The sequence below is a fragment of the Entelurus aequoreus genome, linkage group LG01 (genome assembly GCF_033978785.1).
Source record: "Entelurus aequoreus isolate RoL-2023_Sb linkage group LG01, RoL_Eaeq_v1.1, whole genome shotgun sequence".
In the NCBI taxonomy this organism is placed as follows: domain Eukaryota; kingdom Metazoa; phylum Chordata; class Actinopteri; order Syngnathiformes; family Syngnathidae; genus Entelurus; species Entelurus aequoreus.
This window is the reverse complement of record NC_084731.1, coordinates 13609236-13622527: the sequence shown is the minus strand read 5'-3', so window position 1 is coordinate 13622527 and position 13292 is coordinate 13609236. Positions and strand designations below refer to the sequence as shown.

Genomic DNA, 13292 nt, shown 5'->3' with positions numbered 1-13292 from the left:
ACATATTGTTATGAAGGTGTCTGTTACTACATTATATATATACTTGCAGTGTGTATATTGTACATATTACATATTGTTATGAAGGTGTCTGTTACTACATTATATATATACTTGCAGTGTGTATATTGTACATATTACATATTGTTATGAAGGTGTCTGTTACTACATTATATATATACTTGCAGTGTGTATATTGTACATATTACATATTGTTATGAAGGTGTCTGTTATTACATTATATATATACTTGCAGTATGTATATTGTACATATTACATATTGTTATGAAGGTGTCTGTTATTACATTATATATATACTTGCAGTGTGTATATTGTACATATTACATATTGTTATGAAGGTGTCTGTTACTCCATTATACATATACTTGCAGTGTGTATATTGTACATATTACATATTGTTATGAAGGTGTCTGTTACTACATTATATATATATACTTGCAGTGTGTATATTGTACATATTACATATTGTTATGAAGGTGTCTGTAACTACATTATATATAAACTTACAGTGTGTATATAAGACATTGATGGAGGGTTTTTAAGTAGTTTTTTATCATCTTTAAAATCCTAAAAAAAAAAGGACGTGTGTTCTTGTCTCTCATAATGATTGTGAACGATAGGCAAAACTCCAAAAAAGTGCATTTCCCTTTAAGCCATGAGTTTCCTCAAGGCAAAATCATTAAAAACATCTCAGTGTCCACATACTTCTGGATGTAACTGGATGTTGTATTGCAATATTGACAGTAAATGTGGTTATTTTATAAGTCTCTTCATTTAGATTGTATGTCGCTGAGACCACAACAGAGCATGTCCTTCCTGTTTGCTTTCTTCTGCAGTCCACTTAGGGAGCAAACCAGTTGGGCTTGAATGTCTTACACAATGCTTGTTGCCATGCAGCGAAATCAAATCACCGCTTCAAGTCATATCATCTCTATGAAAAAAAATATTTGAACAATTGATGAATCCAAATGTCACAATTCCTAAAGGTCAATAGTCCACAAAATGTATTCTTATTCTAACTTTTTCCTCAACCAAGAGATAGATTTGACTAAATTGGGTAAATCTCTTGCTCGAACCACGAATATGTTGCTTGTGTACTATAATCAGTTTAATACACAAATTTGGTCTATACCAGGGGTGTCCAAATGCGCCCTGCTGGCGTCTTTAATTTGGCCCGTGAGACGGCATAGGTCCAATTTGGCCGGGCGCTGTGTTTTCATATGATGTACAAATAGACAGCAGTCTGATAGCTGCCCTTTTGTTGCCATCCGGTGGTCAATAAAAGTAACTCAAGTCAGTGGCCATTAATTGTACATGAATGTGTTTTTGCGCACAGCATTTAGCTGTACATGAATACATCCAAATTCTTCCGGACAAGCTAAAATCATCAGCCCGGAGGTTGGGTCTTGGGCGCAGTTGGGTGTTCCAACAGGAAAATGACCCCAAACACACGTCAAAAGTGGTAAAGGAATGGCTCAATCAGGCTAGAATTGAGGTTTTAGAATGGCCTTCCCAAAGTCCTGACTTAAACGTGTGGACAATGCTGAAGAAACAAGTCCATGTCACATTTAGCTGAACTGCGCGAATTTTGTCAAGAAGAGTGGTCAAAAATTCAAGCGGAAGCTTGTGGATGGCTACCAAAAGTGCCTTATTGCAGGTAAACTTGCCAAGGGACATGTAAGCAAATATTAACATTGCTGTATGTATACTTTTGACCCAGCACATTTGCTCACATTTTCAGTAGACCCATAATAAATTCATAAAAGAAGCAAACTTCATGAGTGTTTTTTTGTGACCAACAAGTATGTGCTCCAATCACTACATCACAAAAAAATAAGAGTTGTAGAAATGATTGTAAAGTCAAAACAGCCATGACATGATGTTCTTTACAAGTGTATGTACATTTTTGATCGCGACTGTATATATATATATATATATATATATATATATACAGACCTGGGAATTCTGCGGCCCGCGGGCCACATCCGGCCCTTTGTGCGTCCCTGTCCGGCCCGCGTAAGGCCAATCATAAATTACAAAATAAATTTTAAAAAGTATCTATGTCGAGTGTGCAATACAACGGTGCTGCTTTTGTTTTGAAACGCGTTATTTGCATTACTTCCTTGTGGACGTATGCGCGTGCGTGATTGTGAGTGAATGTGAACAGCTGCAATCACAGATTACAAAATAAAGTTGAAAAAACATCTATGTTGTGCGCGCAATACAACTGTGCTGCTTTTATTTTGAAAAGTGTTATTTATGGGCGTATGTCCGTGTGTAACCTGTGAGTGAAGGTGCACCGCGACAAGTGACGCACGGTTTACACCCGAGACGCTAAAAAGAGAAAAGTTGATGACGAATGGCGTGTTTTCAACAAGACATGTACTGCCAAGCAACGTTCCCTCTAAGGTGCGCGCCTGCGCAATTGCGCACTGCTCAAGCGTCCTCTGCGCACAGCAAATATATGCCGCGCACCGAATCAAATCCCATCTGAATTCTAAACAAAATAAACACATTTATTCTGTGTAATTTTGCAATGCAACTCTGAGTGTCAGTGACAACAAGCGGCCATAACGGTGTTTGTCAACACCGTTCAATTTTTGTAACGTCTATCGATGCTTCGAGGCGAGGAATTATATCGATCACTTTATTGAGCAAAACTGTTTATATTCGGCCATAACCACACCAAAAACATGAGTAAAACACTTCTATCTCGAAAAACTAGTCATTTTCTGCCGTACAAACCAGGCCAAAACCAACTTGTCATCTGTCACCAACACGCATACCACTAAACCACTGGTGCGTTTATGGCCACACAAAAAGTCAGACAACTCAAACACCACACAAAGTTACACTATTACTCCTCAGTCATACATGTGCTTATTTTACTGTCATTTATTATTAATGTTAATTTATTTATATTAATCATGGAATGCTGTTACTAGAGAAAGTTACAGGAATGCACACTTCATCCTATGCTTACATTTCATTGTGCAACATGAGGATGTTTAAGGGGAACTAAATGTGATCTCTGAAAGGGGTACAAATGATTTCCAAAGCAGTGCTTTTGGTATAAAGTTAAGTTAGGTTAAATGAAAGTATTATTATTATTATTAATTATTATTATTATTATTATTATTTATCTTACGGTATATATAAAAAATAATGTTGAGCAAAATTGAATTGAAATATTGTCGATGTGGCCCTCCAGCAGTGCTCGGGCTGCTCATGCGGCCCCCGGTAAAAATTAATTGCCCACCCCTGTATATATATATATATATATATATATATATATATATACACACATACATCTATAGTTACCTTGCATGCAGTCGGCTTTCGGCCCAATATTTGGACACCCCTGGTCTATGCAGTAGACCTCTGGATATTGGTGATTCAGGATTTACTGAATAAATTATAAAACCTGTGCAATTCAAGAGATTGGGTCACGTAGATGAATTTAATCTAATAGCTACAACACTTTTTTTGCAATTATTTTAATAGTAACACGTTTGTTCCTCCAAAATTGGAAAACGTTGCAAAGGCTGGGAGCAAGCCGTGTGTCAACATTAAACTTGTTGATGGGCGGATCCATAACTTGAATTAGACACATTTTCAGTTTTGCGGATGACCAGAGAACGTAATCCGCACGTCTACTGTACTGTGTTGGGGTAAATCTCGAGTTCATGTTCAAAAGTACTGCAAGGGACAACTGTGAATTCGCTACTGTTTTTCCCATGCATCTTTTGACTCTTACTTCGAAGGTTGTATTGGCAGATATGTTGAGAACCGAAACGGAAATGTTTCTTCCATGGCAACGGCGAAAACAGTTAAAAGCAATTGAAAGGTGAGATAGAGACTCAAGGGGTGTGGACACATTGCTGGTTTAGATGGCGGTTCATGGAAATTCTGCAAATTGCGGTGCTCCACCAAAGACCATGTTAAAATCCAACACAAAACCTTGTCATTCGTTACGCATCTGCCATAAACCCTGAGAACCGCATGGAGCCGCCCAAAAAATTAAACAGTGGTGTAAAGAACGACAGCCTCTGTATTTTCCATCGCAAGATCTGTGATAATACTGCCACAATCCGCCAGTCACATTTCCTCCTGAGCCTTCCCCATGTGCACAATTTTACTATACGAAAACAGGAAAGCATCACAGGCTCATCAAGGAGCTACATGAAGGCTAGAGGATGGAGGACTTGTGGTACTACCGCGCTAATCTACATTGGCGCTGTTTTCAAAACGTGTTGAGAACGTCCTCTCGCCATCATTGAGACATGGTTCACGGTGGTTTGAGAAACGCCATGAACCGCCATCCAAACCGGCAAATTGCGTACGCTCCTTAACGGAGAGTTAAAAGCATTCTTGCGCCAGTTGAAAGCGAAACAAGAAGAAGGTGAACTTAATTTGTGTAAATGTAAAAATGTGTAAGGATAAATGATGAATCCTAATGTACCATGTTGTCTGTATGCTTGCTCATTAGCTCAGTGGACGCAAGAATTTTCAATAAAAGACGGTATGACCAACAGTTCCAGACCTTAGATTCAACTGATCCGTACCATCGTGAGCACCATACTAAGGATAAAAATAAAGGTGATAGAATTTACCTCATCCATGTGATCTTGCTTCATGCCTCTTCTTTCCCACTCCTTCCTAGAGTCCCCTCGCTGTTGAACCTCCTCATCTTGAAGCTGTTCATTCTGTTCCAGCTGCTTATTTCCAACCCTCGGTTCATTGTTTCTCCAGACTGATTCCGGCCTAAAGCCTTCTTCTGTCCTGACTCTCTCTTGTGGTTCCTTCTCCTGAAGACCGGCATCTATTGGCATCAGCCTGTCCACCACGGTGTCTCGCGTGGTTGAAATGACTTTAGACTGTGAGCCCCATCTCTTTGGCTTGACTGAAAAATCATCAAAATTGTTATCACTCCTCACCTGGATCTGAGGCTCATTGACTGTAAAATCATCGTACGTTCTCCCAGTTTGTGCTAAGAGGCTGTGTGGACTTTGAGGTGGACCTCCAGAGTCAATGCTGATTAAAGTTGTCTCTGTTTCACCAACAGGGGTTCTGTTTCGCATATTGGAGAACCTAAGTTCTTCTCTTTTTCGCTCTGCCTCCATCCTAAGTTTCTCTACCATTTCATGTGACTTCTTCCTCATCAGTTCTTGCCTTCTTCTCTCTTCTGTCTTACTAACGTCTTCTCTTCTCGCCTCCTCTCTCTGTCTCTCCATTTCTTCTTTTTGTTGCTGCATTGTCATCTCCAGTTCCTCCTTCCTTCTCTCCTCTTCCCGCAGTCTTTCTCTTTGCCATTCCTCCCTTTTCTGCCTTTCCTCCTCTTCCATCTTCAGCCTCATTATTTTTAGCTCTTTCCTCTTTCGTTCCTCTTCTCTCAGATGTTCTTGCTCCAGTTCCTCTCTTCTCTGTCTCTCTTCCTCCTCCCTCATTTTCTCTTCCCTCAGCTTTTCTTTTTGCCATTCTTCTCTTCTCCGCCTCTCCTCTTCTTCCATCCTTAGCCTCATTCTTTCCCGCTCCTGCTCCTCCCTCCTCTCTTCCCTCAGCCTTTCTCTCTCCAGTTCTACTCTTCTTTGCTCTTCTTCCATCCTCAACCTCATTCTTTCTTTCGCTTCTTCCCTCAACCTCTCTTTTTCCAGTTCTTCCATCTCCAGTCTCAATCGTTCTTTCTCCTCCTTCCGCCTTCTCTCCTCTACCTTTAGCCTTTCTCTCTCCAGTTCCTCTCTTCTTCTCCTCTCCTCATCCTCCATCTTCAGCCTCAATCTTTCCCTCTCTTCCATATCTCTCCTTCTCTCTTCTTCCCTTAGCCTTTCTCTCTCCAGTTCCTCCCTGCCCCTCCTCTCTTCTTCCATCTTCAGCCTCATCATTTCTCTCTCCTGCTCTTCCCTCCTTCTCTCCTTTTCCCTTAGCCTCTTTCTCTCCAGTTCCTCCCTTCTCCTCCTCTCCTCGTCTTCCCTCTTCAGCCTCAATCTTTCCCTCTCTTCTATATCTCTCCTTCTCTCCTCTTCCCTCAGCCTTTCTCGCTCCAGTTCCTCACTGTTCCTTCTCTCATCTTCTTCCATCTTCAGCCTCAATCTTTCCCTCTCCTCCATATCTCTCCTTCTCCCCTCTTCCCTTAGCCTTTCTCTCTCCAGTTCCTCCCTGCTCCTCCTCTCTTCCTCCATCTTTAGCCTCATTCTTTCTCTCTCCTGCTCCACCCTCCTTTTCTCCTCTTCCTTCAGCCTCTCTCTCTCCAGTTCCTCCCTTCGCTTCCTCTCCTCTTCTTGCATTTTCAGCCTCATTCTTTCCCTCTCCTGCTCCTCCCAACGGCTCTCCTCTTCCCTCAACCTTTTCCTCTCCAGTTCTTCCCTTCTCTTGCGCTCCTCTTCTTCCATCTTCAGCTTAATTTTTTCTTTTTCCTCCCTTCTCCTCCTCTCCTCTTCCCTCTCCAGCTCCCCCCTTCTTATCCTCTCCTCTTCCCTCTCCAGCTCCCCCCTTTGCCTCCTCTCCTCTTCCCTCTCCAGCTCCTCCCTTCTAGTCCTCTCCTCTTCTTCCATCTTCAGCCTCATTCTTTCCCTGTCCAGTTCCCCCCTTCTCCTCCTCTCCTCTTCTTCCATCTTTAGCCTTATGATTTCTTTTTCCTCCTTCCTCTTTCTCTCCTCTTCCCTCAGCCTCTCTCTCTCTAGTTCCTCCCTTGTTTGTCTCTCCTCTTCTTCCCTCTTTTGGATCAATAGTTTTTTCTTATCTGCCCTAAGCTTCTCTGCTTCTATCTGTCTTGCCCTTTCCAGTTCCTCCCTTCTACGCCACTCCACTTCTTCTTTCTTCCGCCTCAATCTTTCTTTCTCCGCCTCAATCGCTCTCTTCTTCTCTTCTTCTCTCATCAGCCTAGCTTGTTCTTTCTCTCTCTCTTCCTCCTCTTGTCTCGTTTTCTCTTCTAGCTTGAGTCTTTCCTTTTCACTGTCCTCTGCTTTACGCTTTTTTTCAAATTCTAATTTTTGGAGTCGTTCCGTCTCACTGATCCCCTCATCCTTGCTCTGTGGAACTCCTAGTCGTCTTGATGCTGAAACGGGTACACCCTCTTCAGATTGATTTACATCCTCATCTGATTCGTTTTCAGCTTCTGACCCCAGAGGAGGTTCTTCCTCTCCTCCCTCCACGCCACCAAATTCAACAACGCCGCGTTGGACCGAGTCTCGTTTTTGAACACCATTAGATGAAGAGGCTTCATAAGCAGTTTCCAAAGGTCGAGGATCATCTTCTGATGATATTTTGTGCTCCGACTCCCCAGGTTTGTGGAGTTGCTTCGCTGGATGTTGTTCAGTTGCATCAGGGTGTGAAACAGACTCTGTAGATTGGGTCCCTGATCCAGAATGATCACCAGATGGTAGTTTGTGAGCCTTTTCCGGTGTTTGAACAGGTGCTAAGCTGTGGAGGAAAATGAAATGAAATACACTTGAATGCAAAGACAGACTTGTACAGTCATGTGGTTTATGTTTTTAAGATAAATGTAAAACAGAAGCCTGTTTGATGGCAAATTGTTCTAAAGATTGGGAGTGGCAACTGAGAAGGTTGCCTCTGAGAAAAATACACATATTCCGGACGACTACAAGTAAGGCTGCATGATTATAGCTAAAATTATGTTTACGATTGTTTTCACTAATATTGAAATCACAATATTTCATATGTTAGGTAAACCATTTTATCACACTTTCTATTTTAAACAAACAGTATAGGTGAACAAGACAAATTAAACTTAAAATAGCACTTCGAGATGTATTAGATGTGTAAAGTGCATAACAAATAAAATGTATTGATTATGCATCTGTTATTTCAGAGGTGGATGGATGCGGGGTTGTTTGGTCCAGAGTTGCTGATTTGGTTGTCTGGGTTGAGTCAGTGGACCAGCGTTAGCTTTGGCCTTCATGCACTCATCGTATTTGAGTCTGTGGTGAGTTTTCAGGTGGTTAAACAAGTTAACTGTGGTGCCCTGTTTTTTGGTTGTTTTTTTTTTAGTTTCTGCAGTGTGCCATTGGCCAATGACAAATGAGTCACGGGCCGCAGTTGGCCCCTTCAAGCACCCCTGCTTCCCGCCTACAGAGCGGCGAGGCGTGTTCAGGTCACTGTCTGGTAAGGAAGGCCACTAAACTGATGATGCATGTATTTTTCTTAATATTTTCGGCGTCTGGTCCCAAAGATAGATAGAAAGAGAGATAAACTGATTGATCGCGATCGATGGGTTGGCAACCCCACAGTTGTCGGACTGTCACCCTCGTCTTTTGACATTACGTTTCACTTGCTCTCACATTTTCCACTCTTATGAATCCACTCACTATTGAGACTGCTGCTCACTTGCTAGTTACGCAGCTTAATAAAGGCTAATCTTTCATTTGCCCCCTGGTGGTTGGCTGACTGTAAAAGTACCTAATTTGATATGCAACGGAGTTTGTTTTAAATGTTGATTAAATTTGTGCAGCCAACATCAGGTTTGTGGTTGATATTGGTTTATTTTTGCATCCCTAACTACAAGTCACATCAATCACAAAGAGAGTCTAAAAGAAAGAAATTTAGCTATCCACATAGCAATGGAACAAAATGCAATTTTTATGCAATATGTCGCAAAGAAAGCAAAGGACCGACATGTGAGCCCTGTGGGACCCCACAAGGGAGGAGTGCTGAAGAGGACAAAAAAAATCACAAAGGCGGTTTTGTGTGACAGGTAAGACTATGATGCTCATCAAAACATGCCTTTAATTGGGTTTTCAGCTGTTTCCAAAGAGTAAAGCAGGCCTCTCCTAGGAGGGGCAAGGAAACTTCATTGTTTTAAATCTGCCAAGCTAACTTCATTATTGTTTGAGGGCACAATTAATAGATTTTCAGTTTTTACAGAGAGAATAAACAGAGTATGGGTTAAGCAGAAAAAAAACATGCTTAAAAAAAACAGTTTTTCGAGGCATAGGGCACTATAGTCATATTATGTTTGATACTATTTTTAAAGCAACGTATGACACTTTTTCCCCAAGCACTTTGTAGAAAAAAGGGAAGCTTGGAAATGGATCTAAAAGTAATACGTGGAGGTGTTAATGCCAGGCATTTTTAACAATGGCAACGGATTGTTTCATGGGCATTGCTAAATGAGTTAAGCAGGCTCAGAATGGCTGACATGCAGGGAAGAGGGCCCAAGTGAGTAACAGTCAATCTGCATTTTCATCCAAATTAGCACCTACATTTTAATTGTTGGCAGTTGTACAATTGCATCGCACCAATGGGGATTGTTTGTAGTGGTTTACCCCCTCGTGTAGCTAAATTAGAGAAACACTGAAGTGTCTCTTAAGGGGTAGAAACTGTGTTTACAGGAGAATCCAGAGGTGAGCAACCATCGAATTCATCCATTATTGTTGGGTTTAAGTGCCACCATGTGACTTAGAGGCCACCCCCCTCACTTCGCCAAATGGATAGCAAACATTCAATATGGCTGCTGTTTATTTACAGCCTAAAATCCACTTTGGAACGACTTCCAAGGGTGAGAACAGTGCACGCCTGCTGTATTTTCGCTCTGCCTTCAATTGACTTCTTGCTCGTCTTGCTCTTGTTTGGCCACCAAACATCAGGTCACATCCAACCCAGCAATTTTTAGCGTCATTCGTCACAAGCAAACAACGGTAATTAAAGAGAGAAAGATTATGGAACTCATCAATGTGTTACTTTAATTGCAAATGTTGATCTGAATTTAGAGAAGAATGCGTTCGCGAAGGTTGTCTGTGCGCCCTCTAAATGAGTTTTACAGATACGGGAATCAATATTCTAAAAGCAGACATATTATCACGGCCATTTCAGTCGGCGTGACGCAAGGTTACCTTTTTTTTTGAGAGGTACACAATACACGAAACGAGAGTTTAGAGGGGACACAGAAGTAGGGATGATGTTCGAAACCGGTTCTCCCAGTTGTTCGATAAGAAAAGAACCGTTCGATAAGAAAAGAACCGATTCCATTGTCTCAAATCCCTTTTTGAGAACCGGTTCCCGTTATCAAGGCCACTATAGTAAAGAAAAAGAGTTGGTTCTTTATTCGAATCCATGGGAACGAATGTCGTCCCACAAGAAATGCCCTGTGGGACATCACAGGAAATGACGTAGCTCAGTCTAATGAGCTACGTCTAATGACTAGACTAGACGTAGCTCAGTCGTTAGACTGAGCTACGTCATTTCCTGTGATGTCACACAAGCAGCAAAAATAATGGACCGGAAAAAACGCCTCAAGGCATGGGTATTCACCTATAGTGATCACAGAGACAGGTTGTTTTTGTGTTAGTGTATATATTTGTTTTTCTGAAAAATCCCACTTAATATACTTTGGGTAACAACAGTCAATATTTATTTATTTTATTTTTTTAGGGGGGTAACAGTCAATATTTATTTATTTATTTTATTGTATTTTTTTCTTATAAAATAAAAGTGAGCTTTTGTTAAACCAAATATTGTGGTTTTTTTCCATATACAACAACCTATCTGGATTCGATAAGAGAATCGATAAGGAATTGGTTCGATAAGAGGATTCGATAATGGGCTCGAACTCGATAATTTCTTATCAAACATCATCCCTACACAGAAGCATAAGAGCTTATTCTGGTTGATGATAGTAATTACAACATTTATTTACTCTGTTTGTAGAGTCGTTATTTTTTTATTGGAAATTGCCCAAATCTTTTGCCTCCAAGGGTAAAACTGAAAATGGGCTATGGGCCAAAGCCAGAGATTTTCAGGGTACCGTAGCACAACAAGTGCAGAGTTTAATCCTATACCGCAATTATTTAAGGTAGTGGAGATCATTACGTTCAATAGATGGCCACGAGTTAGCCTTGCGGGCTGCCATTAATGATTGTGTGAGTTTAAAAGAGTATGATTATGCCTAAAATTTTGGGAAGCCAAACTGAATTTGTAACTGTAATTTTGGACTAAAACAATGTCGTGTGTGTGTTTTTAAGAACACTAGTAGCACAGAAGAAAGGAACTTCACTGACCTATTAGTCTGGGTTTGGGTTCCAACCAGTGGCTTATTTTCAGTCGGAACTTCCGGACTGGTCTCCAGAGTCCAGTTTTTGATCTGTTCCTTGACACCACCTTTTTCCTTTGCAAACTCGGGCTGCCCTCTCCTCACGGCAACTTCTGGCTTGGACGCCGAGTCATAAAGAAGACTGATCCTGCGTTTAATGCTGCTACCTCCATTGGACTCCTCGGTCAGTCCATCTCCTTTAGTTTCTGTGGTGGGAGGCTCTGGCACATTCACCTTTGGTATGTTTACAGGAGGTTTTGTTTTTCTCACTGATGCAGTTCTGTTTAATTCAGGGGATGGATGAATACCACCAGAACTAAACTTAGAAATTAGATCATTGGACAAACGCTTCCTGGTACCACCCCAGAGCAAATTTTCTTTGGTTTTCGAGGAATCATTGCTCTGTGTTTCTTCTGCCTTTTCGACTTCCTTCTTGGTGACATCTCGCTCCTTATTAGTTACCTTCACTGTTTCTGATTTTTGGTTTGTTTTGGTAACATCTTTCTTGACTGGAACAGGTTTGGATTCATTCTTGGAAGGTTTTGTTTGATTCGTTATGGAAACAGTAGTGGACTTTTGTTGAGTTGGTTTTGTAGCCGGGCTGGTCAAGGCGGTCTTAGGGACAGTTTGAGCCACGGGCTTTCCAGCCTGGTGGGGTGTTGCTGTCCCCTTAGGGGGCACACTAACAGCTTTTGGGACATGGATCGACCGAACAGTGGTGTTCTGTAGTGAAAAGGGCTTGGGAGTAAGTCGAGGCTTGGGAGGAAGTACTGGTTTGGAGTTTGACACATTTATAACTTGCGAGGTTTCAAATGAACTCTGCATCATCGGATTTCTGAAAGAAAGTGAAAAGGGGCAGAATTAAATTACATAAAAAATGGATTGTCATACTTGACAAAGCGTAGGTCAGTTGTGTGGTTACAAAGCAGGCTAAATGAGTCTGGTCTGTCAACATTTTTTGAAAGCTATCATGATGACACCAGGATGCCATTCTACCAGGTAGGCTTAATTTTGTTTCTAAATGTCTTTTTTAATGTTTGAAAATTAAAAAAAATCTATCATCTGTCAGAGTTCATGAAATGTATAATATTAATAATAATAATAATACAAATAATGGTTGTAGTAGTAGGGAGGCTAACAGTGGAGCGCAGTTTTACTGCCTTACGAAATGGAACTTCCCTAGCCTCGATCTATGTTCAATGGTTCTTTGTTTTATACCATTTGGTATGACAAAAAATATTCTGTCACTAAAAATACTACAAGTGCAATGGTCTTGCACCATCTTGCAACTTCACTTTGGTTATGGTTTTTAGTTTATTTGCATACAAAGTTACATTGTGGTACAATCACAAGTATAGGTGCACTTTGTCTATGGAGCAAACCACAATCAACAAAAACGTAAACACAACACTTTTGTTTTTGCAGCCGTTATTTGTGAAACTGATTTGAAATATTTCTCACTGTATGTCCACTAAAAGGCCCATTACTCTCAACTCTTGTTTCCAGATGTCTTAATATGTGTTAGTGAGACTTCTGAAAACCAGTCAGTATCTGGTGTCACCACCATTTGACCAGGTTGTTGACCCAACCAATGTTGGTTTACTCCTCTTTAATGGCAAAGTTATTAAATATTGACAGGAACTGTCATAGACACCAATCCAGAGCCTACCAAAGATGCTAAACGAGTGATACGTCGAGTGAGTATGCTGGCGATGTAACTATACCAGGATGTTTTTAGGAATTGTGCACAGATCATTGCAACATGGGCTTCAGGACCTTGTCACGGTGTCCCTGTGAAATCAAAATGCAATCAATACAAACTCCTGTGTTGTTTGTCCATAACATACACCTGCCCTTACATAGCTACTCAGCAAACTGATCCCGCTATCTACTGCCTGACCCTTAACAGTGGAAAACTGAGATTTATCCGTAAAGACAACATCTCTCCAAAGACATGAAAGGTCATCGCCATCAGATGTGAACATTTGCCCAGGCAATTCGTTTTCAAAATTGAACTGCTGTCAGGTTGAGTTCCTGGTGAGTGGCCTAAAGCGGTTTCTGATCGTTTGTGCAGAAATTCTTTAGTTGGATCATTTTGGTTGGCTGGATTGGTAATTGTTACATCCCTACTTGCACCCTCCATAGGTCGTGGTGATGTGACATGGGCTGAAGAACAGCTTCCCATCAAGTGACAGCCAGCGCCCCAATTGTTGACTTACTCCATCATGCC

At 41.2% G+C, this 13292-nt stretch overlaps 1 protein-coding gene across 2 annotated transcripts in view; it reads right to left on the bottom strand.

Moving 5' to 3' along the window:
- Positions 1-13292, bottom strand: part of tnks1bp1 (tankyrase 1 binding protein 1) — a 65122-nt gene that overhangs the window by 34810 nt on the left and 17020 nt on the right. For both annotated transcript variants that reach the window (XM_062044102.1, XM_062044093.1), the window contains exons 2-3: positions 11031-11897; positions 4632-7437 (exon numbers count right to left, since the gene is read on the bottom strand). In XM_062044102.1, coding sequence (XP_061900086.1) covers positions 4632-7437; positions 11031-11890 — 3666 coding nt within the window. In that variant the 5' untranslated portion in view covers positions 11891-11897. The remainder of the gene's footprint in view (positions 1-4631; positions 7438-11030; positions 11898-13292) is intronic.